We start from the raw sequence: 27848 nt of genomic DNA on the forward strand, positions 1-27848 counted from the left end.
TATTTATTTATTTATTTATTTATTTATTTATTTATTTATTTATTTATATTTGACAGAGAGAGACACAGCGAAAGAAGGAACACAAGCAGGGGGAGTGTGAGAGGGAGAAGCAGGCTTCCCGTGGAGCAGGGAGCCCGATGCGGGGCTCGATCCCAGGACCCTGGGATCATGACCTGAGCCGAAGGCAGACGCTTAACGACTGAGCCACCCAGGCGCCCCCACCCCTAAAATTTTAAATTCAGGGGTGCCTGGGTGGCTCAGGCAGTTGGCGTCTGCCTTTGGCTCAGGGCGTGATCCCAGGGTCCTGGGATCGAGCCCCGAGTCAGGCTCCCTGAGAAGCAGGGAGTCTGCTTCTCCCTTTCCTCCCCACTCATGCTCTCTGTCACTATTTCTGTCTCTCTCTCTCTCAAATAAATAAATAAAATCTTAAAAAAATAAAATGCAAAATGCTTGTGAGAAATTAAAAAAAAAAAATTTAAATTCAGAAATCAAAACAATATAAAAGCTTACAGTGAAGGTCTCTTTCCCACCCTCATTCAATTTTCCTATTGCCCTGCCTCTGTTAACTGCTTGTATTAGTTTAAGTGCCCATTCAGAATTTACTTATGCAAGTAACAGTTTAAGGCACTGATGGGGGGGGTGTCATGGATATTTTGGGTGTTGGGGTGCTGTGATCCCCTAGACCTATAATTTATTTGATAGATATGCACATAGCACTTACTTCCTATGTAGCTGGCACTACGCTTGGTGCTTAGAACATAAAGATGAACAAGGTCTCTATCAGCAAGGAGCTTAGAGCTTACGGGGGGTGGGGGAAGAAACGCGCAGTAAAAAAAAGTCCACGGTGAGAACATGGGGCTGCACATACCTGAGGTGGATGTTCTGCCTGATCCAAGTCTGACACTAAAAAAATGTGTGAGGAAATGTGATGAAGCAGACAAGCTGTGTGTCCTGATCACGATGTTTGGATACCTTGTATTTGCCTTTTATTTGTTTATTTATTTATTTTTGATGACCCTTTTTCCCCTTCCCGATTTTCTGAAATTCTTGGTGGAAGTCCCAGAAGCTCCCTATTCCTCTTCATGTCCGCTGCCTGACCAGAGCCACCCAGCCCCCAAGAGGGCCTCCCGGTTTGCTCAGTGTAAGTATGTGGGCTGCTGAACACTTGGATTTGGCCGGCCGGGTCCACCTTTCTGCTGCTGGGTCTCTCCTTGGCTCACAAGAGGATCTGATTACAAAGACAAATGGGATTGAAGACTCCCAAATTCCAGGCTATGCTGAATGGGATTCAGAGACAGCTACCTGAAAGAGGCCCAATGGGGAAGTAAAAATTAAGATGGAAAAAGGGTATTGTGATTAGAACAATACTAGGGATGTGTACAGAAAACTGCAAGTTGATGTACTTGTTTTAATGCCAGTATGAATAAAACTTTATCACACCCAAAGGTACAAAGCTGCTTTGTGCGGGGCACATGGGTGGCTCAGTCAGTTAAGTGTCTGCCTTCCGCTTGGGTCATGATCCCAGGGTCCTGAGCATTGGGTTACCTGCTCAGCAGGGAGTCTGCTTCCTTTCTCTCTCTACCCCTCCCCCTCCCTTCTCCCTCCCCCCCCCCAATGCTCTCGCTCTTGCTCTCTCTCTCTCAAATAAATAAATAAAATCTTTAAAAACAAAAACAAATCCCCAAGCTGCTTTTTGCTATTAGAGCAAGCCAGTCATATCCTTGCTCTTTTCCTCAGGGGCCATCTGTCCGACCTTTGACCTTCGCAGCCACTCCTATACCCTGGAGGTGTCCAAGGATGGCCGGGCCGTGACTGTATCTCGCTGTCCACAGACCCATCTTGGGAGTCATGAGAGGTTTGTGACCTGCCAGGCCTTATGTTCCCAGGCCTTTTCTTCTGGACAGCAGTACTGGGAAGTAGACACTCAGCATTGCAGCCACTGGGCAGTTGGGGTGGCTTCCTGGGGGATGAAGCGGACCCAGATCCTGGGAAGGACCAGGGACTCCTACTGTGTAGAGTGGAAGGGGACTAGCCAGCTCTCTGCATGGCACATGGTCAAGGAGACTGTCCTTGGCTCAGAGAGACCTAAGGTGGTGGGCATCTGGCTGGACCTGCAGGAGGGGAACCTTGCCTTCTATTCAGTGGCTGATCAGGAGACGCTTCTGTATGAGTGCCCGGTCTCAGCCTCCTCTCCTCTGCACCCCGCCTTCTGGCTCTATGGCTTAAATCCTGGAAACTCTCTGACTATAAGACCAGTAAGGGTGTAAGGGTTCCCTGGGTGTCAGAACCTGGTGGTTTCCTGGCCTCTCCCTCTGCTTTCAAGCTGGTGGCACCTCGACAAGAGTCCCACTTCCAGAGTTAATGGGTGCGCCATAAAGGGCTAACTGCAGGCTTGGGATGGGCAGACTGCACATTCCCAAGAGAGCGTGGGCCCTTGACTAGTTGCTGGGAGGCAACCCCTAAGCCCTTGGGGTATCCTGCCTGATAAGAGTGTTTGTTCGCTGGAGGGTCTTGGGCCAGGAGGTATCAGCTTGACCTCTAGAGGGACTGGAGACTAAGGCCTGCCCATGTGGTTGACCCCCAGGAAAAGCCTGGGCACCAAAGCTTGGGGGAGCTTCCCTGGTTGGCAGTCTCCTTGTACATTGTCACACATTGTCACTAGGAGAATTAATACTGTTGTGTGACTCCATGGGGAAGGAGAGTTGGTGTCTCTTTGGCCTGTGTCCCATGTGCCTTTTTCTCCTGCAGATTTTAATCTGTATCCTTTCACTGTAATAAATTGTAACCAAGACTACAATCGCTTTGTTGAGTTCTGTGGGTCCTTTTAGTGAATCACTGAACCTGGGAGTGGTTTTAGGGACCCTCCCCCTACAACACGGGGGCAGGTTATCCATTGCTGTGGAATAATACTACCATGAATGCAGTGGTTTCAAACAGCGCTCAGTTATTAGCTCAGTTTCTGTGCACCAGGCGTTAGGGCACAGTTCGACGACTAGCCTCACCAGCTGCAGTTAAGGGGTGACCTGGGGCCATGGTGGCATCTGAAGCTCACCTGGGCAAGGCTCTCCTTCCAAACCCACATGGTTGGCGGCATTCAGTTCCCCGTGGGTTGTTAGACGGAGGGCCTCAGTTTCTTGCTGGCTATTGTCTGCGGGCCACCTTCAGTTCCTTACCCCATGGGCCTCTGGAACGTAGCTGCTTACTTCCTCAAAGCCAACGAAGAAGAGGCGGTCTCCTAGCCAAATGGACATTAGATCTTATATAATGTAATCACACAAACATAATCACATACATCCTGTGGCCTTTGCCTTCTTCTATTGGTTAGAAACATACCACAGGTCCTGCTCACGCTTACTGCATGGGAAGGGATTAGGGAAGAGCAGGAATACCAGGAGGTGGCGGGGCATGGGGGCCCCTTACAGTCTGGCCAACACTGGGTGTCATTTTGTTCTCGATTTCCCCTGTTTTTAAAAACCATTTTATTACATGACAGAACAGATACAGAAAACTTCATAAAACACATGTGGAATATAAATAATGAATTATTATAAACACCCTTATTAACTACCTTTGGGTCAAGAAATAAAACCTTCCTATCCCCCCCTCCCAGAAGTTCCTTCACGTGTCTTGTCTCAATCACATGACCCTGCTTCTACCTGAAAGGAGAATTCTACCACTGAACACCAATGCAGGCATTCTACCTGAAAGGAATCTGACTTTTACAGTAATCACTTCCTTGAATCTCTTTAGAGTTTTAGCACCCGAATATGCACCCCTAGCCACAAGAGTCTTACCCATGTAAAAAAAAAAATGGATGTCTTTTTCTTAACTGCTTTGTTGAGATATAATGTACATACTATAAAATTCACCTATTTAAGGTGTACGGATCGGGGGACACCTGGGTGGCTTAGTTGGTTGAGCGACCAACTCTTGATTTCAGCTCAGGTCATGATCCCAGGGTCCTGGGATCGAGCCCCACTTCAGGCTCTCTGCCCAGCAGGGAGCCTGCTTCTCCCTCTGCCTCTGCCTGCCATTCCCCCTGCTTATGTGCTCTCTCTCTCTCTCTCTCAAATAAATAAATAAATGATCTTTTAAAAAATAATCTTTAAAAATAAATAAACAAATAAAATAAGTGTACAGATTGGGGCACCTGGCTGACTCAGTTAGTAGAGTGTGCGACTCTTGATCTCAGGGTCATGAGTTCAAGCCCCACGGTGGGTGTAGAGATAAATAAATCAATCTTTAAAAACATAAAAACTGAAGTGTACAAAACAATGTTTAGTATGGAGTTGTGAAACCCTCACTGTATTCTAATTTTAGAACATTTTCATCACCCCCAGAAAGATCCCTCATACCCATTAGCTGTCAATGTGTCTTGTAGGTCTCCTAATCTACACATCTCCCTCTCCCTCTCCTCTGCTTGCAGTTCATCCATAGGACCTCAGGCTGGATTGGCACCTGTTTTGAGGATGTGGAAATTCACATCTGGGCTGTGGGGCAGGGTTGAGCAGACAGTGCTGCAGCACAAACCAGCCAGACAACCCTTGGCAGTACATTTAAACTCTTTGCCCTCCTTTCCCTTGTAAGATGGAAATAATTATTATTTGCCCTTCCTTTTTTTTTTAAAGATTTTATTTATTTATTTATTTATTTATTTATTTATTTATTTGAGAGAGAGAGAGAGAGAGCGCACATGAGAGGGGGGAGGGTCAGAGGGAGAAGCAGACTCCCTGCCGAGCAGGGAGCCCGATGCGGGACTCGATCCCGGGACTCGATCCCGGGACTCCAGGATCATGACCCGAGCCGAAGGCAGACGCTTAAGCAACTGAGCCACCAAGGCGCCCCTCATTTGCCCTTCCTTACCTTCGTCAAAGGGTTGCTGAAAGAATTAAAGTAATAGGTAAGGGAACTGGGAAAATGCCAGGACAATTGTAACCATAGCAATGACAGAATTATGTCAGCCTCCGCACCTTGGCCTCTAACATCTTGAGACTCACATCTAATTTACATACATGTCCTCGAGAACAGGGCCAAGCCAAATTCTTCCACATGTTCTATTAATTTGCTCTCTAGCCTTGCGACCACCGTATGATGTAACACACCAGGAAGCGGGGGTCCAGACGGGGTTAGTGGTTTGTCCAGGGCTGGTCAGCTAGCAGGGCAGGGACCAGGCCCACTTTCCCCCCCTCTCGAGTCTCTAACCTTAATACCCTCTGATAAGGTCCTGTGCTGAACGGGGACCTGGCCTTCCACTCTGATGGGACACAGCTAGCCCTAGAGCCACGAGGTACTCTTTTTTTTCTGCCTGGTGGTGGTGGCAGTCCTCGGTTAGTAGAGTGGCCTTGGGTTGTCTGAATAAGGACAAGACCTCTCTCTTTGTGCCAGTTGACCGTTAAAGGGCTCTCGGTTCTCACTTCCTGCATCGTGGCGCTTTTATCTTCTCACCCAGAGTCACTTTGATGTTTGCCCTTCAAAAGCACCAAGACTGAGAATTCAGAGGCCAGGGTTTTTAGCGTCTTGAGGTGCTTTGGTTAAATACCATCCCATCTGGTGGTTTGGATAATGCGGCCTCTTTGAGCACGGAGTTTGTTGCCTGGTCACATGATTTCCCCAAACTAGAGCAGAAGCATAAGAATCAGAAAGGTAGAGAATGAAGGTTAGCCCTCTGCTTCTTTGCTTTTGTCTCGAGTTTTTGGTCAGCAATCAGCTTTCTGGGACACTGTGAAAAATGGTACCCTTCCTCAAACAGAACAAAACAAAAATCCTCCAGAATAGAAATAACATAGCTGAGGGGCGCCTGAGTGGTTCAGTCGTTAAGCATCTGCCTTCGGCACAGGTCAGGATCCCAGGGTCCTGGGATGGAGCCCCGCCTCGGGCTCCCTGCTCAGCGGGAAGCCTGCTTCTCCCTCTCCCACTCCCCCTGCTTGTGTTTCCTCTCTCGGTGTCTCTTTCTGTCAAATAAATAAATAAATAATCTTAAAAAAAGAAGAAGAAAGGAGGAGGAGGAGGAGGAGAAAGAACGAAGCTGGAATGCCAGTGAGTGAAGGACCTCTCACTTGGATCTACACTATGTGGGGGAAGGAATCATCCACACACGGATCAGACTGGAAAGATGTCCCATGGGGAGGCAAAAGCTCATGGGGAGAGCACCGAGGACTCCTGGGGCAGCTTCTCACCTCCTCTGCAGACGTTTCTCTCAAAAACCCTTGTTTTCTTGGAGGCATGTCTCCGTGAAGTGCTTTTTTTCTGGGGGTCAGAGAGAAGGGAGTAATGTCAGTGACAACAGCCACCTCTGTCTATCTCTCCCTCTCTCTTCCCCTCCGCCTCACACACACTCTTCACCCGCTGGGGAGGAGGCACCTACTGGAAAGCATGGTTGTTTCCATTATTGGGGTCCAGGGCTTTGGGTTCCTAGAAGAACCACTTACCAACCAGGAAGCCACCACCTTCTTAGACTCATAGCAACCTCTCATACAATTGTATCTATCTGTCCCTTACTTTTCCTCCCTCAAATACATTTTTTTCTGGAAAAGTTTAATTTGAAGACTTCATTTCCTAGCTGATTGCAGAAACAAGTGGCGAAATGCAACAATGCTGCTCTTTGGAGGTACCTCAGGTACCTTTTGCTGTGGTTGAAGGAAAAATCCCTTCCCCAGGGGCACTTGGGGCTTTTGACAGGAAGGGAGAATTTTCCTTCCTATATGCTCAGCTCCATCATTCCCCACTCCTAACTAAGCCCTCAGCCCCAAACCTACACTATTCAAACCCAAATTCATCCTCACTCGTAATTGCTCAAAACCCTAATCACGGCAAGGGGCGCCTGCCTGGCTCTGTCAGTGGAGCATGCGACTCTTGATTTTGGGTTTGTGTGTTCGAGCCCCATGTTGGGTGTAGAGATTACTTAAAATATTTTTTACAGGGCGCCTGGGTGGCTCAGTCGGTTGGGTGTCTGCCTTTGGCTCGGGTCATCATCTCAGGGTCCTGGGATCGAGTCCTGTGTTGGGCTCTCTGCTCTGCAGAGAGCCTCTTTCTCCCTCTCCCTCTGCTCTTATCTCTCTAATAAATAAAATATTTAATAAATAAATAAATAAAATAAAAATTTTTTTAAAAACCCCCAAACCCTAGTCACTGCATGATTTTGTGTTTTTCCAGAGGAGTGCAGTCTTCTTTAATTATAATTAAAGATTTGTTCTGATTTGGGGTTTACTTTCCTAAGCAGCCATAGGCTTTCTCAGGACACTGTTTCCCAAGCTTCAGTCTTTTATGTGCCACGATTCTTGTCGCACTTGTGTATCTCCTGCATCATTTTTTACTTAATATTTTTTCCTAAACCAACTCACTAGCCCCCATCGGGTACATTTATTTCAAAAGGAAACTTTTAAAAAAAATTATGTAGATGGGAATCGGAATCCTGTGTCTTAAAGGGGTAACCCTAAATATATGTTTCACAGAAAACAAAAACAATATGAGTGGCTTGGTTCTGTCCTATAAGGCTCTGAACCCGAGGCTTGCTCTGGAGCTGGCTTTCATGCATTCTCTCTTTCTCTCTCCCTCTCTCTCTCTCTCTCTCTCTCTCTCGTGCATGCGCTCACAAGTGGAGATTATCAGGTATTATAGATTTACTTGGGGCTTTCACCTTGACTTAATTAGGATAGAAACATAATAGAAAAGGGAAAAAACATTCTGGCCACAGGGGTCACCATTTCAAATGTCCCTGCACCATCTATAATTACCTCGTTCCACGACTTAGGGTAACATGCTTCTAAGACATTGGGCTGGTGCTCAATGGAAGACTGTCTTCCCTCCCTGCTCAGTGAAGTCTTTTCACCTTTATTTTTCGAAATTAATATGCCCTGGGGAGAAAGCCTTCTGCCTTTGGTCAGGACACAGCGTCTTGGAGTTACCACAGGATCTTTTCTTCACCACCTTCTGCACAATTAGTCACCAGGTTGTGACATTGGATTCTGCCTTCTCAAATCATCCCAGCCCCGGCCCCCTCCCCTTCCCTCTGCATCTACTCTGGTTCAGACTCTAATCACTTCTCTGCCTGATTATTTTATTTTATTATTATTATTATTATTTTCTTTTTTAAAGAGAGAGAGCAAAGCAGGGGGAGCAGGAGAGGAAGAAGTAGGCTCCCCACCAAGCAGGGAACACAACTCGGGCCTTGATCCCAGGACACCAGGATTATGACCCGAGCCTAAGGCAGACGCCCAACTGACTGAGCCACGCAGGTGCCCCTCTGCTGGATTATTTTAATTCGAGCCCCTCTGTCTCTAGTTAGAACCCCCTTCCCATCTGTTCTCATTCTGCTAACGTGAGCTTCCCTGAACACAAATCAGATGTGCTTCTCCACTTAAAACTCCCTAGGGCTCCCCAGTGCCTCCAGCAGAAAGTTCCACTTCCTACCTCTACTCTTCCCTACCTCTAGCCCCATTTCCTGTCATCCTCCCCCACACACCCTCCACCCCAGCCACCTTGCTTTGTGTCACATCATGTACTTTTGTGCATCCAGTCTACTTGGCCTGTAGTGTCCTCCCCCTTGTCCAGAGGGAGATCTCTGTTGAAAATGGTACACAACATGTTTAGATCAGATCAAAGCAGACCCACTAAAACCAGGAGCCATCAGGAAGGCCCCTCGGGCTAAAACCATGGTATTTTTTCCTAGGAACCTCTGGGATATTTGCATTTTTGCTGGGTTAAGGCATGGTGTTGCCTGGGGGTCATCTGTTAACACAGGCCTGTAGGAAGAGCAGACTACCAGAGGGATGCGACACAGTCACAGGTCCGCTGATTTTGGCTAGGGGAGGTAAAGATTTAGATTATGAGATGCCACCTTTTGTGGAAGGTTTTTGAAAGGTTTGGGTACACAGAGGATGATTTGGAGGATTCTGGTGATAGGATGGGTGCCTAAATACGAGCTGCTTTGTCTATAACATATCGGTGTTGTTCATTACTGTGCTCCTAGCACAGAGCACAGCCCAGAGCCTCACACATGGTAGAAACACTAAATACTTGTTAAATGACTTAATAAACATGATATCCTACATTAGTGTGTCAAAGCATTGCTATTCTTCTAAATATTTCTTTAATTTTTTTAAAAGATTTTATTTATTTATTTGAGAGAGAGCAAGAGAGAGAGAATGGGTGGGGGGGGCAGGGAGCCCAATGCAGGACTCGATCCTAGGCCCCTGGGATCATGACCTGAGCTGAAGGCAGACGTTTAACCGACTGAGCCACCCAGGCACCCCTCTTCTAAATATTTCTATTAATTTTATTTAAAAGATATAATTATTAAATTAACTTTGACATTTTACCAAAGATGGTTGTACTAAAAATTAATTCATAATCTTTAATACATTTTTCCTTTCTTTGTACTCTCATCTAATATTTATGTACATCTATTCATTTTTAATTACCTGACGAACACATGTACATGCTTGTAAAAGTTCAAAACTACAGAAGTATAGAGGATAAACTTTGTATAAATGAATATATCATACTTCATTTTTATACAGCTGTAATTATATATGTGGTTTTATATTTTTATTTTTTCACTTGTTTTGTAAATACTTTTCCATATCTTTTTTTTTAAAGATTTTATTTATTTGAAAGAGATGGAGCAGTGGGGGAGGGCAAAGGGGAGGGGACCGAGGGAGAGGGAGACCAGCAGACTCCCCGCTGAGCAGGGAGCCTGACATGGGGCTTGATCCCAGGACCCTGAGATCATGACCCAAGCTGAAGTCAGACGCTTAACGGACTAAGCCACCCAGGCGCCCCTCCATATCTATAATAGTCATTAGTTTTAATGACTGCAAATGTTCTCCAATGTACTTATTTATTTATTTAAAGATTTTATTTATTTGACAGAGAGAGAGTGAGCACAAGTAGGGGGAGCAGCAGAGGGAGAGGGAAAAGCAGGCTCAACAGGAAGCCCGACTGGAGACCCGATCCCAGCACCCTGGGATCATGACCTGAGCCGAAGGCAGACGCTTAACTGACTGAGCCACCCAGGCGCCCCGTATTTATTTAATCTTAAGGTAATCTCTGTACCCAGTGTGCGGCTTGAACTCATGACCCTGAGGTCAAGAGTCATATGCTCTACTGACTGAGCCAGCCAGGTGCCATAATGACTGCAGACGTTCCAATAATTTTATGCCATACTTAATTTATTCCCTATAATTGTATGCTTTTCCATTTTTAACTGTTGTGTAATGTTCCTCTAAATAGAATATGTATATGTATATATTTTTTTCTTCTTTTGATTATTTTCTTGGAATATATTTAATTGTGGTGATTTCTTTGCAGAAATAAACAGAAATTATAAATTTACTATTTATGGATTTTTTTGTTTTGCAGAAATAGCCTGTGGCCTAAAAATTTCTGAGAATCACTGGTTGATATTTATAATAAGTCAGCAAAAATTTTAATGTCTTTACAGTGATCAAAAGTTATATTAAATGCATTTTTGCCTTTTGGAGTTTACAATTTGAGTGGGCAGGCTAATCAATTTGCCCTTGGAAAAATTATGCATGTCAGCAAATGAATTCCAAATTAAAAAATGCAGTGAACAGTGATATGTGAGCATGAACTATGTGTTAAACAATGTGATAAATGCTTTATCTGGACTTTATTTAATTATCAAAAAAGCCCTATGAGATAGCTCCATTTTGCAGATGAGGTTTATGTTTTTCAGAGAGGTTCTGTAACTTGCCCAATGTTTGCCCAGCTAGCAAAGTGTTGGAGATGAAATGTAGGCTCCGGAGCCCATGCGCTTACCCATTCCCTAAGGGAATTCAGACCATGTGTGGGGAGGATGGGTCTGAGAGGCTTCTCAATATAAATTATCTCTTAATTGAGGGTTTTTGTTTTACAATCTGTATTTGAAAGGAGCTTAAGAAAATTAAAAAGAAAACTGGATGCAACCTCATCAATACGTGAGGATTTTTTTTTTTAGACAAAAATTAGCCTTTACTATCTAGTTGAGTGTTATAAAAAGTATCCAGTTCTTCAATATTTAAAATATCCATTCTTTTTTCAAAAGCTAAAGAGAACCTGTAAAATAAAGCATTTGTATGCTGTAGAGTGGAGGATTTTTTTTTTTTAGTACAGTTGACACACAATGTTACATCAGTTTCAAGTGTATAACCTAGTGATTCCACAACTCTGTAAATTATGCTGTGTTAACAGATGAGGGTCCTATGTGGAAAAATTGCCTTTCAACATGGTTAGTTTTCAAATGCCTTTTAATAAGTAATTGTGCTGAGTGACGTACCTTCCAGCCTAATCAAGCAAACAGAATCCGTGTCCTCTAGAGACCCATCCATGTGACTACACAGAGGACATGGATGTTTGAACAATGAACCAAGAACAAGTGCATTAGAAGGCAAGATAAAGTATTTACTCTATATCAAGGCATTGGACTTTTCTGCTCCAGCAGAACAGGCTTGACAGCAAAAGGAAGAAGTCTTCCTGGGCAGAATGGGAGATAAAAGTGAAGAATGGGTGGATGATGAATGCTACTTTGGGTTTAACTTGATAGAAGGATCTGAGGAGTGGGACCAATGCCAGCCCGAGTCTGACTTGGTCTCCTGCCCAGGACTGTGGCTAACTCACCAATCAGAAACCAGCCTCTTCTCCCACCCAATGTCAGTCATCTTCTACCCACTGGCTCTGGGTGTTCCGCTGTCCTGGGATGCAAAGAGAGGCTAGGTGGCAAGCTCCTCCTTTGACAGACATAAAAGATGGATCCTGTTATCTCCTGGCAAGAGTATTTTGTTCAGACCTCCCTATGTCCCCTGTACAGTTGAGGAGACAAGAAGTTTGTCTTGTGATGGTAGAGCTCCTTCCTAGCAGTGTTCTGGAGGAAAATTCCATCAGTGCCTTCTAGATTCCAATCTGTCTTCTTGGCTCTATCCAACATACTTAATATACAGTAATCAGTCTGTAATATCCCAGCAGTCCCACTGCCAACAACTCCATTCCCTGGCTTATGTTTCGCTGCAGTGTGTCATCATGTGGCTCTATACTTAGGCTCAGAGAGGTGTACGGAAGTCACTTTCTTCACAATTTACTTTATTCAACATTTGTAAATCACTGACCATGTACTATGCACTATTCTAAGTGTTTTCCTACTAGTAACACATTTAATCTTCATTACAATTCCATGAGGTGTTATTATCATTTAGCAGATGAGTTACAGAGAAGTTAAGCAATTTGCTTGATGATGCACAACTAGTTACTGGCAAAGCTGAGTTTCAGACCTAGGGGGGCAGACTCCAGAGTCCCTGCTCTTAACCCCTGAACTATACTGTCTCCAGGAGAACTTCACAGTGACCCCTGATGGATGCCTGTTAATATTATGAGAAGGGCATATCAAGGGAGGGCAGGGGGCCAAAGCTCCACAAGTATAGTTGATTGATAGATGGAGAGGGGCTGTAAGAAGAAATTTACATTGCCCAGGAGGCCCAGATACCCTCTCCCTCACTTTAATGAGTGTCGGTCTCTGTTTGTACAAACCATTTGTTGTTGCCTACTGAAAGTGGTGGTTGGTTGTCTCTTTTCTGCAGCCCTTGAGTCTGGATTTTTTTTTTTTTTTTTTTAAGATTTATTTATTTGACAGAGAGAGAGTGAGAGAACCCAAGGCGGGGGAGTGGCAGAGGGAGAGGGAGAAGCAGGCTTCCCACGGAGCAGGGAGCCTGATGGGGGCTTGATTCCAGGACCCTGAGATCATGACTCAAGCCAAAGACAGACGCTCAACCAACTGAGCCACCCAGGCGCCCCGACTGTGGGTTTTTAAGTAGGTTTTATTGACAAAGGAGTTCCCAGTATTAACTCTGTGATGTTCCCCTGCCAAATAAACTCTTCTTAGTCCCCTGCCTTCCAAACATTTCAATTAATAGGAATGCCAAAGCTGTACATGCCAGCACACATGTACAACACCATGAAGGCCTTGTCTCTTCTCATGCTCCCGGAGAAGTCCCTCAGAATTAACACCATCATCAGCTGGTAATGCTATTGCAGCACTCCTGGGATCAAGATTCTTTGCAGAGGGTTGTTTGGAGCGGGCAGTGCCCTGAAGAATTTGCCTCTCTGTAAAGGGTCTTTGTCCTTTGTAGTCTAATATTTGTGTAACTTACTTTTATAAGAAAAAGTTTTTTCACATATATTATTTAATGGGATCCTCCAAAAAATTCCATAAGGTCAGAGGCTGGGAAGAGATGATAGTCTTCATTTGGGAGAGAGTAAACTGAGGCAACAGGTGATATGACTTGCCCAGAGTCACACACTAAGGATGGCAGAGCCTGGCTCAGTCTCAGCTGCCCTGCCTTTGGCAAGTCACGGTATCTCTCTGCGTCTTGCTGTCACCTATAGAGTAATGAGAGTGGAATAGATGCTCGGTAGGGGTCTTTTCAACTCAGTCATCATGTAATACTAAAATTCAGAGGAATCCTTTTCCCTGAAAGATTGGGTTATCAAGACTCCTGAATTTTGGGACAGCTGGGTGGCTCAGTCTGTTAAGTGTCTGCCAGGGGCTCAAGTCATGATCCCAGGGTCCTGGGATCGAGTCCTGCATCGGGCTCCTTGCTCAGCGGGGAGCCTCCTTCTCCCTCTGCCTGCAACTCCCTCTGCTTATGCTCTCTCAAATAAATAAATAAGATCTTAAAAAAAAAAAAAAAGACACCTGAATTTCACATTTGCATCCATCCTGGAATAGGACTTCATTATCTCCCAGCGACCAAGGAGTGTATCTCTCTTATCTCCCTCCTTATATCACAGTGTTTTTTGGAAGGGCTTCCTCTCCTATGCTCCTTAGGGACATCATTATACTAAGAGGCAAAATACTGTTGTAAATGTAACAATGTATTTGCCTCAAAGCCTGTGGCTTGTAACTTTTCAGTGCACTTCGCTATAACAATGGTAGCTGAGATCAACAGAGCAAGTACGGAGCCTGGCACTGTACCAGATGTTTGACATGTATTATCTTACTTATTCTTCAAAACCACCTGAAGAGGTAAGTATTGTTATCATTATTGCCACGTTACAGAATGGACAGGTTGGAGATGTAAAAGCACTTACTCAGGATCACATACCTCATTAGGTAATGGGTCTGGATTCAATCCCCTGCAATATCTCAGCAGCTCTTAACTGCTACACCAACACCCCATGGCTTCTCCTAGGAGAAAGGGGGATTGTATTATGCACACGTTATTTCCTCTAAAAACTTACTATGTAATATTTAAGACAGAAAAAAAAGGCACATTATGCAGATAGCAACAAATTCCTCCAGATAGAGAGGGTCAGGAGGAAATAAGGCAACATTAGAAAACTCAGTAATAGTTTATTATCCAGTGTCACCTATGTGTCCAGCATTACGTTCAGCAAGCCTAACTAAAGATTAGTATCGGAAGACCTTGCTCAAAGGAAACCACAGAAAGTGGCTTAGTTTGGTTTAGAAACTAGGTTTGGCTTAGAGCAGAGGAAAGTCATTTAGTTTGCTACAAAGAAATGAATCTGTTTACAAGGACAAGATAAAAAAGAATCATTATTTAGAACTGTATTTTGTAAGCATCACAGACAAAAAGCTGCGAGGGTGGTGGCTTTGGGTAATGAAAAGGCTCTATCCCAGGAGCCAGTCACCCTTTACATCAATCAATCATTTTCTGAGGGCTATGTCCAATGAGGTATGGATGCTACTGAAAACCAGGTAGGCAGGTCGCTGCCCTCCTTGAGATTATAGTCTGGTGAGAATATTGCCGTCCTGAGTCACTGCCAAGCTCTAGCTATGTGACCTTGGACAAGTACCTTTTCCTGCCCCAATTCTGCAAAATCAGTGGGCGGATCTGCCACTCAAATTCCCAGCCCCCGGCGTATCCGCGGCCCCCGGGGCCGGGAGGAGGGTGGGCGAGGCGCCTTGGCCCTGCGCTGCGGCGAGCCGGACGCGGGGGGCGCCGCTCAGGCCCGGAGAGCGTTCGCGTTCCGAAAGCGCTTGTCCCTCGCGGCGCCCCGTCGGCTCCGCCGCCGCCGCCGCCGCCGCCGCAGCCGCCCGCGGAGCCGGAGGAGGCGGAGCTGGAGCTGTCCCGGCTCCCGAGCGGGGAAGCAGGCGAGGAGGCGGCGCGGCGGGCCCTGGCAGAGGATCGGGCGGGGCGGCGGGGGAGGCTGGCAGGCGGTGCCGGCAGCGCTGGGAGAGCGGCTCCGCGGGGTAGGCGCTCCCGGCGAGAGGTGTCCGCTCCATGCGTGCGGGCCGAGCCCGGCCCCTGCGAGCCGCCGACATGAAGAAAGACGTGCGGATCCTGCTGGTGGGAGAACGTGAGTCCGCGCGCCGGGGCCACCGCAGTCCCTGCCGCCCCGGGCCTGCTCGCCCCTCTCCGCTCCCTCGGGCCTCCCAGCCCCTTAGCTCTCCCCTTCCCGCGGCCCGCAGGCGGCCCTCAACCTCTCACCTCACCCGGGCCCTGCTAACACCTCCGGCCCCTGACCCCCAGTCGTCCTCGCAAGCCTTGTCCCCCTGAGCCTCTGACCACCGGCCTCATCCCTCCGAAGGTCCTCTCCTCCTTTTCCGCTTGGAATCCTTTCCTCCTGGGCCTCAAAGCGTTTCCGAGGCCGCTTCCTTTTCAGACCCTCTTGTCTTTCGTGGAGATTCGCTTGTCACTGCCAGGCAGGTGCTGGAACAGGCCGACTGACCAATTGGGATGGCGTGAACCGGCTCCCGGGGAGGCTAGGGGGAGGGGTGCACAACTGTTCGACTTGCCGGCAAGGTCAGGGTTCTGCTTTTTTGTGTGTGTGTGCTCGCAATCTTCCCACCCTCTAGACATTCACCTGTTTTTGGCGTTACTTGTTCTTTGCGTTGGAATAACTCCTGGTATCCTCGATATTTCCTCAAAAATTACTCTCAACTTCAAGTTAGACAAGTGCTCAATGAATTAATAATTATCTGGGGAGGGTCCTTTAGTTGAGAGAATTATTGTCACCAAAAGCCAAATCCCCCCCCCCTTTTAAGCATTATTTATTGTATAGCTACTTGGTAATTTATAAATAACAGGCACACAGGAGATCCAAACTGACACATACACAGAAGACCCCCTAGAAATTCTTAGATTTCACCTTTTGAAGATATAATAAAGGAGAAATGCCTTCTGTTCACTGACTTGGGGACAGAACAACAGGGACTTCTTGATATCACTTGGCTAGTTACATGACTCATTTGGTAGGACTAAAATAGGAAAGTGGGCTGGGAGGACTGAATTGCTTGTTTATACATTAGTTAATTGTTTTGAAGCATTCTGTTTCAAACCCCATTTCATCCTAGAGTAGCCCCTCCAGGTCACTCTGATGCACTCCCAAGGAAGAAAGCTAACACATTTTTACCCTCGTCTGTAGTGTTCTTTGATATTCATTGAAACCTCTGTTCACCTGCTGTTTGGAGAAGTCTTTAAAATCAGAATTTGGAAGTAAACTTGGCTTGACACAGTTTACTTTTTGGTTTGCAGTTGTGAATTTTAGTCTTTATTTTTAACTATATCTTAATCTGTATTTTGCATGGATTTCCTTGACAAAGTTCAGGAAGGTGTTACTTAACATACGATTCATACCTGATGCATTTGGAATAAGGTAGGGAAAGTGAGTAGATGAGCCACTTAAGAAGCTGATCCTTAACTGTGTAAAAAAATAGTTTTATAGTACAGTAATTGCAATACTAATTTTCTGAAAGCAAAAATCCTATGTTTGGGTTTTACTTTTGAATATAGAAAGCAATTACATATAATTAGTCTGTGAAACATCTAAATAGAAATGCTATATATATGTAAGATATATTGTTCAGGCTTAGGGCATTTAAGTTAAAATGTTAACAGTATTATTTAGAAATACATAAAAGAACTCAAAATTTGTTAGAAAAATTAAAAGCCATGTTCTGCAGATATGAAAGCAAATAGGAGAGTTGAGAAAAGTGTGCATGCGTGAGCTTTTTGATCACAGGGAGAACCTGACCTAAAAGAAAGCCTTAGTTTTTAAAGAAGACATTTTCCTTGAAAAGGTTTGTTCCAAAAGCTTTTAGGCCAGTTACCATAGATATAATTTTTTTCACATTTAAAAATATTAGAATTATACTTAATGTGAAATATGTAATTTTAATTAAATTAAAAGCTGGTATTTTGGGGGGAAATGTTTGAAGCATTAGGAGATTTAATGTAAATATTTGGCAGCTGCTAGCCTAGCTATACCACTTTAAATGCTGGGTAAACATAAATGTGACCAAGGCTATTTTAATAAATAAAAAAATACGGGATGCCTGGGTGGCTCAGTTGGTTAAGCGTTTGCCTTCGGCTTAGGTCATGATCCCAGGGTCCTGGGATCAAGTCCCACATGGGGTTCCTTGCTCAGTGGGGAGCCTGCTTCTCCCTCGGCCTGCCCCTCTCCCTGTTTGTGCTCTCTCTGACAAATAAATTAATAAATAAAATCTTAATAAATAAATAAATAAGAATAAATTGGTCTAACACATGGATTTATCAGGAAACGCACTTTTTAAGGTAAAAGTGGTAGTAATTTAGTTTTCATTTTAAGATGGTTAAGGGGAATGGGAAAGAAAAAAAAAAAAGAGCATCATCTCTGGTATTTTTGTAAAGTCTGTTCCTTCTCTATCACTTCAGTACATTTTACTGCTGTTACTGTCCCTGAACCACACAGCAGCATCTTCATTCACTGAAACTCCCAAGTAGTTGTGAATGGTTTCAACATTCTGTTGGCTAAACCTATACTGTACTTGGGAGGTGAAATGGATCTTTTCTTGGCCCATCCAGACTCTGGATTCTGATCCATCCAGGTTTAAATGCGAACTAATTGCTTACTGTCTCTTTAGTTTTCAGATCAAAGAAGTTAGATTGTCTATAAATTTTAAGGTATTTATTTACAGAGAAAGCCAAAGTGTTTTAAATATCATTTGCACCTTATCTTAATAATATTGAACATAATGGGGACCATTCAGGCCACGTTAAAAGTCAGTTGCCATTCTTTAAACAAAACAAAAAATTTTAAATCATTAAAAATGCAACCATGCAAAACTTAGTTCTTCAGATTATGATTTTTCATGGTCAGATTCTTTCACCAGAATATGTATTTAACTAGATTTGCATTACTATGCTTAACAAATGTCCTTGTTGCAGTAAAATTAGCATGAACCTTAATGACCTTTTATCTAAATCATGTAGCTACATTAAAAGTACACAAGATTTAGTTTTAGTGAAGTCTTGTTTTTAAATTGAAAAGTTTGTCTTTACCGGTCAAAATAATTGAGAAAGTGGAACTGTTATCCTCATTTTAAATGAATCTGATGGCTCTTACTCAATATGTCCAACTGATTAGCTTATCATCAAAACTAGTTCAAGCCAAACTAGCTAAGGCTTCGATTGGCTCTGGCCTAGGCTTTTGTAGTATCTCTCCTTAACTGGTCTCTCTGCTTCTAATTCCGTCTATTCTGTATGTAGCAGGCAGAGTCATCTTTAAAAAATATCTCAGATCCTGTTATCCATTTTTAAAATTCTTTGATGATTTCTATTTTGACTTAGAATAAAGTCCAAACTTTTTTTTTTACAGATTTTATTTATTTATTTGACAGAGAGAGACACAGCGAGAGAGGGAACACAAGCAGGGGGAGTGGGAGAGGGAGAAACAGGCTTCCTGCTGAGCAGGGAGCCCGATGGCGGGGTCGATCCCAGGACCCTGAGATCATGACCTGAGCCGAAGGCAGACGCTTAATGACTGAGCCACCCAGGCGCCCCTAAAGTCCAAACTTTTTAATGCAGGCCTGCAAAGTCTATCACAATCTGGCCCTTGTTTCACTGTTGTACTGCTCTCTACTGCTTTCTGGACAAGAAGGCCTTGACTTAGGTGATTCTTCCCTGCATATTTGTTCACTTGTTTTTTGGGTTCGATAGTAAGCTTCATGAGGGCAGAGGCTTTGTCTTGTTCGTTGCTATATCCCCAGTGCCTAGAATAGGCCTGGCATAGAGTAGGCGCTCAAATACAGTTGACCCTGAACAACATGGGTTTGAACTGTGTGGGTCCATTTATATGGGGATTTTTTACGGTACAGCACTATACATGTATTTTCCTTATGATTTTCTTAATAACATTTTTTTCTCCAGTTTACTTTATTGTAAGAATAACATACAAAATATGTATTAATAGACTATGTCATCAGTAAGGCTTCTGGTCAACAGTAGTTATTAGTAGTTAAGTTTTTGGGGAGTTAAAAGTTATCTGAGGATTTTGGACTGCTGGGGATATGGGGAGTTGGTTGGTGCCTCTAACCTCTGCATTGTTCAAAGGTCATCTGTAGTTTTTTGTTTTTGTTTTTTGAGAGAGATCATGCGCGCGCAAGAGAGCTTGGGAGGGGGGCAGTGGAGAGGGAGAGGGAAAGAGAGAATCCCAAGCAGACTCCATGCTCAGTGCAGAGCTGGACGCGGGGCTCAGTCTCACAATCCTGAGATCATGACCTGAGCCGAAATCAAGAGTGGGACGCTTAACCCTCTGAGCCACCCGGGTGCCCCAGGTCATCCATAGTTTTTGAAAGGATGAATGAATTCAAGTTAGTTCCATTTATTTAGCCTTTACTTGTTTTCCAAACCAGTCCTCTTAGTCATAAACATTTGACCATTCTCCTTTCTTTTTTTTTTTTTTTTAAGATTTCATTTATTTTTTAACAGAGAGAGAGACAGCGAGAGAGGGAACATAAGCACGGAGAGTGGGAGAGGGAGAAGCAGGCTTCCCGCAGAGCAGGGAGCCTGATGTGGGACTCGATCCCAGGACCCTGGGATCATGACCTGAGCTGAAGGCAGATGCTCAACGACTGAGCCACCCAGGCACCCCGACCATTCTCCTTTCCTAAATCCAATCTGATGTGTGGTTATTGTTAGCATTTGAGGGCAGCGTTCGTCCAGTGTCTTGTTCCAGGTCCTTAGCTTGGTTTTGCCTGGGAGATTCCTGTATTCTGGCAATAAAGTAGACCAGTGACATCTAATGACAGTGTCATGTCTATTCTGTGTCTTGGCTGCCAACAGTTACATTTCTTGCCAAGAGGTCAGCTTCTCCTTGAAACACCAGAGGTCATCTTAGTAGGATCAGGAAAGATTCCTCAGGCATATGATAGGAGTAAGAATCAAAGAAATTTCAGTAATAAGCTAGCATTTATGTTAGAAAAAAAACTTTCTACAGTCCCTTTAAAGCCATATTGCTTTCCATTCTGATCTTTGTTAAATGATATTTGAAGATTAAACTCCTCCAGTTTCAGTTATACTGTGTTTTTAGTACCTGGGTGATAGTTTATGACTAAGGATGTTCAAGCATAGTCTAAAGAGTCTCTTCTCTTCATAGGGAGTCTATATCATTCTCACATATGTATTACGACCTGTCTTTTTGTTCCTCTGGCACCAGTTGGGCACTAGGGTTGATCTAGTTCAAAGGAGAGGGATAGACCGTAACATTTGTTCTTCTGCAGCCCAAATAGTCTGCATATGGTCAATGAAATTTTCCTTTGGAACAGTACTCAGCTATTGCCCCAAATGCTAAAGTTTCCCAGTTAAAATTATAACTCATAGTCACCTTCCTCATCCCCGTATATTTTAATTACATAATTTAGGGAGAGCCAACAAAGCTTCATAAGAAGTAGCAGATAAAAATGAGGAGTAGGTCCCTTTACCACTTGAAACACGGGGTGTTTGTTATCAAGAAAAATAACCAATATGGCGGTTAGGATGGTAATTAGAACCAAAAAATGTTATTTCCGCTTCATGAATATTAGGAATTTGCTGTCATTTAGAACTAGATGTTCAAAAGATGTTATGAAAAGACAAAGAAATTTTTAGCCTGGATAAATCTAGATAATTTGTTCTATAGTGATGAATTATGTTTCCCATGGATGACCTACTTAGAAGCATGGAGTCCAGACAACACCGTGGCATGTTGTGTTGAACTGATCAGAAGTCCTTCCCTCTTCGGGGATAATTGTGACCATGCCTTTTGTTTTTATAGATTACTCAGTGTTTCTCAGGCAAAATAGAGGAAGTAGAGACCATTAGATGGCTGGCTAACAATAATTCTTTGTCCTCCATATTAATATTTATGTTAAATATTTTTCAGTTACATTTTTTTTTTAAGATTTTATTTATTTATTTGACAGAGAGAGAGAGAGAGACACACAGTGAGAGAGGAAACACAAGCAGGGGGAGTGGGAGAGGGAGAAGCAGGCTTCCCGCCGAGCAGGGAGCCCGATGCAGGGCTTGATCCCAGGACCCTGGGATCATGACCCGAGCCGAAGGCAGACGCTTAACGACTGAGCCACCCAGGTGCCCCTCAGTTACATTTTTACATATTATATTTTATTAAATTTATACTTATTTGTTATAAAATTATGTAAGTATATTATATATGATATATTAAATATAATTTTTTTTTTAAGATTTATTTATTTATTTGAGAGAGAGAGAATGAGAGACAGAGAGCAGGAGAGGGAGGAGGGTCAGAGGGAGAAGCAGACCCCCTGCCGAGCAGGGAGCCCGATGCGGGACTCGATCCCCGGACTCCAGGATCATGACCTGAGCCGAAGGCAGTCGCTTAACCAACTGAGCCACCCAGGCGCCCCTTAAATATAAAATTTAATTGGTACAGTAATTAGAGAAATTTGTTCCTTCATGGAAATTATTTTTTGGAGTAGTTGAAAATATGTAGTGTTTATACTCAGATCTGCCATTGTCGAGGGGCCTTTTGGATTGTAGACCTATTTAAATAGAATTTAGGCTAAAATTGGGGCCCCTGGGTGGCTCAGTTGTTAAGCGTCTGCCTTCGGCTCAGGTCATGATCCCAGGGTTCTGGGATCGAGCCCCACTTCGGGCTCCCTGCTCCACGGGAAGCCTGCTTCTCCCTCTCCGGCTCCCCCTGCTTGTGTTCCCTCTCTTGCTGTGTCTCTCTCTGTCAAATAAATAAATAAAATCTTAAAAAAAAAATTAGGCTAAAATTGGTGGCCTATTGTAATTTTAAACCTGCTGCTTCCCTATTTTTTTGATGTCTCACTCAGGGTTAGGTGGTTAGGCCTTAAAGGAAGCAAAATGCTCTAGTTTAGATTCACTGAAGCATTTCTTAACTAAATCACATCTGCCAATCTTTTATTAAAGTAGCTATCATCTTACTGCTCTTCCAAAAGGAAACCCAAAATGATACTAATGAAACTGTGCTCATTTTCTCCAAGTCCCCTGTAATCTCTTTTGCTCTAATATTGAACTTTTTTTTAGAAGAGGAAATCACTCTTGGATTTTTATGTGGAAGAGATTCCTGTTCTTTGATTTTTAAAAGGCCTGCTATACAATTACTTCAGAAACTAGATGGAATTGTTATATTGCAGTGAGTACTAAACCGCCTCAGATTTTTTAACAGGTAAGGCAGAATATGAATGAGTAAATAAATAAAAGTACCACACTCTAAGTGGCAGTATGCATATAAATAAATTGAATGATTCCCACTTTTGGTATCACTGATTGTAGGTCTGTATGATCAAACGTAAGTAAGGCTCTTTAATTGTTGTAGTGTTTACAGTGCCCTTTCTCTTGCCAAGGGGTGTCTTTCTCTGTCCCTGAGGCCTGCTCTGTTGGAATAGACCTGGTGGCAGGTTTGTACTCTGGTGGGAGGAGCCCGTTGCTGCACTGGTGGCCACAACTGCCTTGTTGAGCCAAGCTGTGAAGAAATCGGAATTTCCTCAGAATGTTGGTCTTTCCCTTCTGAAAATATCCCTGGGAATGTAAGGGGTCCATGGGAAAAGCAGAAAGGGACAATGGCCAGGAAAAGGGCTGTTCTCATGAGTTTTGAGCAGAGAAATGAGGGAGAATGGCTGACGTGGAAGGGTTGTGGTGAGGGAGGGGACTCTAAAGGTAACAGGGACCACCTGTTGAAGGCCTGCGTGGTGGTGATTATGGAGCAGTAAGTCCTTAGCTTCCTTGGAAACGAATAGGCCTTTTAATGTTGGTGTTTCACTTCATTTTGATCATTTTTGTTGAAGATTTCCAGCTGTGGATTAAGTTAGATTTCTTCTGAAACTGGTGAGGGCTTTGGAGTGGTGGGATACAAGCAGAATTTTAAAAAAGTAATTCTAGGGGTGCCTGGGTGGCTCAGTCGGTTAAGCAGCTGCCTTTGGCTCAGGTCATGATCTCAGGGTCTTGGGATCGAGCCCCACATCGGGCTCCTTGCTCAGCGGGGAGCCTGCTTCTCCCTCTCCCACTGCCTGCCTGCCGCTCCCCCTGCTTGTGCTCTCTCGTCTCTGTGTCAAATAAATAAAGTCTTAAAATAAATAAATAAATAAATAGGTAATTCTAAAAAGGGGATTGCGAGAGGAATCAAGGTCTGAAGGGTATTAAGGCAGGCAGATTTCTCAAGGACCAAGCAAGAGTGAGACTTGTTTTCCCTTTGGGTACCAGGGAGCATCTGAGTTATTGAGCATCTGATTCATTTTTCCCATTCTTAACATAGTTGATCAAGGATAAGAATGTAGAGATGTGGGGCACCTGGGTGGCTCAGTCGTTAAGTGTCTGCCTTCGGCTCAGGTCATGATCCTGGGGTCCTGGGATCGAGCCCCGCATCGGGCTCCCTGCTCAGCAGGAAGCCTGCTTCTCCCTCTCCCACTCCCCCTGCTTGTGTTCCCTCTCTCGCTGTGTCTCTCTCTGTCAAATAAATAAATAAAATCTTAAAAACAACAACAACAACAACAACAACGTAGAGATGTGTAAGATGTCCAGGAGAGCTCTGCAGAAATGAACAGTTTTGGGGCGCCTGGGTGGCTCAATCGGTTAAGCGTCTGCCTTCGGCTCAGGTCATGATCCCAGGGTCCTGGGATCGAGCCCCGCATCGGGCTCCTTGCTCTGCGGGAAGCCTGCGGAGCCTCCCTCTCCCACTCCCCCTGCTTGCTTTCCCTCTCTCACTGTGTCATTCTCTGTCAAATAAATAAATAAAATCTTTAAAAAAAAAGAAATGGAACAGTTTCTGGGAACATCTGTGCTGGCGGTAGTTGTGGGATTTTGGAGACACTAGGGAAAAAGACCTCTCTACTTGGGTAAGAAAGACCCAGAAGTTCAAAGACCACAGGAATTGTACAAGCATTGGATCTCCTGAAAGGTTTGTTGTTTTAAGTACCTGGGAGTTTTATTACTTACTAAAATAACGTATAGTACAGGGCCTGGTGGACTTGATTGGACTTCACAGCAGAGGCATCCTCCTGTCAGGTGACCCACAGGCAGCTCTGCTGTGTGTTGTCTTCAATCAGACATCACTCTTTGCAAGGAACTTTGTTAGGGCTCTCTCCCAAATGCATTCTTCTTACTCTGCAGTAGCCTCAGTTGCCAAGAGTAAAAAATAGGCAGCAGGTCCAAGCTCTAGGTTTTCTGATGCTGAAATAAGAAGGCAGTGGCTTGGTTCATTTTAAGATAACTATTTTGCCTCCATTGTGCATATCATGTGGAATTAGAATGGACTACTATGGATTTTGAGATGAATACTACCTTGAGCTAACTGAAGGTTTGGGATTTCTGGGACCCTAAACAAGGCCATGATGAATGGAGTTATTTAAGGAAAAAAGTTATGAAATGCTGATTATAAGTCAGCAAGTTCTAGAAATTTCTGGACCCCATATTGCCTTGGTGAGTCGCACTTTGTTCTTATAGATGGATGAAGGTTCCTGACAAATCACTTTCCTATACACAATTAAAATAGATAACAGATACGGTTTGGGGATCTGTCTGCCATTGCTAGGATACCCTGAGGTAAATTACTATAAGGTACATGTAATGTGCACTTTTTCATCTGTTACAGGCCACTCTTCTAAGGTGTGCTGTGTGATAGTGTAGATTAATCATTGATAGCACCTAGTCCTTTTTTTAATAAACAGAGTATAAACATTGTAGCATCTAGTCCTTTTTTTTTTTTTTTTTTAACTGATGAGAAAATTGAGGCCCAGAGAGAGTCAGTGACAACTCAAGGTTATACTGCTAATTAGAAAGCTGATTCCCAAATCCAAATTTTCTGGCCCATTCTAGTGCTCACTTAACTCCTTTAATTTAAACTGTCATCATCATCATGATGACAACTACCATTTGTGTATTTAATGTTTGCCAGGTATTGTGCTGAGCATTACGTATGTCATCTTAATTAATCCTCTTACTAATTCAGCTGTGGCTGTTCAGCATTATATAGATGAATAAACTGAGGCTAGATGACTTGCCTGAGGAGACACAGCTAGTAAGCCCTGGGACTGAGATTTCCGTCCAGTCTTGGCTGATTCCAAAGCCTGTATTATTTTTTTCCCTTTTTGTGTGTGTGTGAAATATTTATATCAAAGGTATAAAGAATAATATAACAAATACCCATCACCTAGCTTGATAAAGAAAACATTACCAATCAGTTGAAGCCCCTTGCATTTCCTTCTCTTTCTCTCAAAAGTAACCAACCACTTCCCTAAATTTCAAATCTGTGCTCTTAACCACTAAGCCATAAGCTGCATTTACTAAGAGCATTTGCTAGGACCTAAGATTCAATAGTGAGCAAGAAAGACACATTCTCTGCCCTTGTGGAATTTCCCGTGGGTGATAATGAAATTCTTGTTCCTTAGTCTTTCCAGAGATACTCAGTAGCTGGTAGGAAAACTAAAGTTTTCATCAAGAAGGTCTAGGAAGTCCTTTAGGAGATCACTGGTGATATGCTGGATGTTTGCCTAGGTGTTACGCACAGTACTGTTTTAAGAACACACATGTCTTAACTGATTACTCAGTTTTTCCTCCTTGAGACCAAACTATAAGCTTCTTTTATGAGCTTTTTGATATTCTGCTATGTTTAGAGCAGAAAATATCTCTTTCTCTTCCCACCCTTACCTGCCCCCTTTCCCTTTTCTCAAGAGTGATTGAGCATAGCACTTGATCTGTACCTCTTCATAGCAATTTTGTCTATCTTGTTTAATACATTTTCCATATTATCCCCACAGAGAATGTAAGCTTAAACTTTGTACTTGGAAGACAATCAGGTAAATACTTAGCAAATTAATTAATAGTAGGAGTCTGCACAAGGAAGATGGGTCATGTAAAAGCATTAAGTTAATACTGTATGATCTTCCAGTGTTTTTTCCCCTAGCTTGGTCCAGACATGGGCAAATATGCCAGAGTGGAACTCGTACTCTTGGATAGAAGGTCTGTTACAGTGTTTCTCAGTTTTTTGAGCCATCACTACTTTTTATAAAAACAAAACTGTCGTGCCCTCTTCATTCTGGCAGTTTTCTGAGTGTTCTACAATTCAATTCAATTTTGACACTAACCACCCTGCATTAGCATCAGATCCTACAAGTTAAAGTGCAACGTCCCCAACAAGATTACCCTTACTTTAGACACCAACTGCAAGTGGGGTCCCCAGACTACCCACACTTCTTCCTGGCTGACTACAAGTTTGGGGCTTCCTACAACCCCCTTAGGTTTGATAATTCACTAGAACAACTCACAGAACTCAGGAAAGTGCTGTACTTCCGGTTACACGAATGAACAGCCAGATTAAGAGGTACATAGGGCAAGGTCTTGAAGGGCCCTGAGCCTGGGAGCATCTGTCCCCTTGGAGTCAGAGTGTGCCACCTTCCTGGTTCATCATCAGGTTCACCAACTAGGAATCTCCCCTGAGCTTTGATGTCCAGAGTTTTTATATGCAGCTTCATTATGTAGGCATGATTGATTAAATCATTGACCATGTGATTGAACTCAATCTGTGGGCTCCTGGCCTCCCCCCCGGCCAGCTGCTAGGTTTTGGGGTGGGGCTGAAGGTTCCAACCCATTAATCACATGGTTGGTAACCAGTCCCCATCCTGAAGCTGTCTAGGCCCTCCCTTCTCCCTGATGGGTCATCTTATCAGGATAAACTCAAGTATGTTGAAACGGACTTTAACAAAAGACACTCCTATCACACAGGAACTTCTAAGGGATTTTGAAGCTCTGCGCCAGGAACTGGGTGGGGATGAAGTCCAGATGGATTCTTTATTATATCACATCCTCTTTTAATATTATTGGAAATTTCAACATTAATTATTTTCTACTAAAGACAAACTGAACAGTAATTTTAGAATTTATTTTTCCCCTCAGAAGTTACCCTACTGTTCATAGCTCTTCAGTTGCTGGTAAGAAAAACTTTGAATGGGATAGTTCCAGAAGCTCCACGAGGTGGAACTTAATTTCCTAAATGGCAGGGCTGAAACAAAAGCAATGCTATTGTGCTTGGGCAAGGTGAAAGCAAGTCAAATAATTCAGTCTGGCTGATGTGCTAGAAGTCTTTCTCCCATTCATATAAAATTAGAAAATTCAATTCATTATCAAATATTTGATTATTATATTGATGTAGACACACACACGTTAAGTATGCACCTTATATTCATAACAGTTTGATGTAAGTTGTGTGGCACATAAGGAGTTCAAAGAAGGAAAGCGAGGGCTGCAGTAGCCCTGGGACGTCTTTAGGGATGAGGTAGAATTTGCGCTGTCCTTGAGAGATGGTTAACATTTGGAAAAGCAGAGGAGTGAGAAGGAATGCTGTTTTAGATGAATAAACCATGTGAGGAGGCAAGATCCATCATAGCCTGTTTGTGCTTACGCAGAGCAGAATGGCCTTATTTGAGCAAATCGAGTATGTGGCAATAGTGGGAAATGAGATGAAATAGATGAGGTGGGATTCAATTATGCATGATTTTCAAAGGCCAGCAGAATGCTTCATCTTGATATGGTAGGTAATTGAGAGTCAAGGCTTTTGATCAGATGAGTTAGAAAATGAAAAGATGTCTAGGGGTGCCTGGG

The 27848-nt window shown here is 43.7% G+C and overlaps 2 protein-coding genes and 1 long non-coding RNA gene across 11 annotated transcripts in view; 2 read left to right on the forward strand and 1 right to left on the reverse strand.

Moving 5' to 3' along the window:
• RNF135 (ring finger protein 135) overlaps nt 1–2794 on the forward strand; it is a 16682-nt gene extending 13888 nt beyond the window's left edge. For both annotated transcript variants that reach the window (XM_035027789.1, XM_035027788.1), the window contains 2 exons: nt 1058–1141; nt 1738–2794. In XM_035027789.1, coding sequence (XP_034883680.1) covers nt 1058–1141; nt 1738–2267 — 614 coding nt within the window. In that variant the 3' untranslated portion in view covers nt 2268–2794. The remainder of the gene's footprint in view (nt 1–1057; nt 1142–1737) is intronic.
• Nucleotides 1–15000, reverse strand: part of LOC118025325 — a 16742-nt gene extending 1742 nt beyond the window's left edge. The window contains exons 1-6 of one of the 4 annotated variants that reach the window (XR_004683275.1): nt 14806–15000; nt 14094–14176; nt 11617–11726; nt 6177–6246; nt 3053–3235; nt 998–1302 (exon numbers count right to left, since the gene is read on the reverse strand). This is a non-coding gene — a long non-coding RNA (uncharacterized LOC118025325). Of the gene's footprint in view, nt 1–997; nt 1303–3052; nt 3236–6176; nt 6247–11616; nt 11727–14079; nt 14177–14805 lie in introns of those variants that run through there. The other 3 variants (XR_004683274.1, XR_004683277.1, XR_004683276.1) reach the window with 3 other exon arrangements.
• A 130-nt stretch (nt 15001–15130) lies between these two features.
• RHOT1 (ras homolog family member T1) overlaps nt 15131–27848 on the forward strand; it is a 60961-nt gene continuing 48243 nt past the window's right edge. For all 5 annotated transcript variants that reach the window (XM_035027784.1, XM_035027782.1, XM_035027785.1 and 2 more), the window contains exon 1: nt 15131–15309. In XM_035027784.1, the coding sequence (XP_034883675.1) occupies nt 15234–15309 (76 nt within the window). In that variant the 5' untranslated portion in view covers nt 15131–15233. The remainder of the gene's footprint in view (nt 15310–27848) is intronic.

The sequence above is a fragment of the Mirounga leonina genome, unplaced genomic scaffold (assembly GCF_011800145.1).
Source record: "Mirounga leonina isolate KUSES-001 unplaced genomic scaffold, KU_Mleo_1.0 Mir_200, whole genome shotgun sequence".
Lineage (NCBI taxonomy): Eukaryota > Metazoa > Chordata > Mammalia > Carnivora > Phocidae > Mirounga > Mirounga leonina.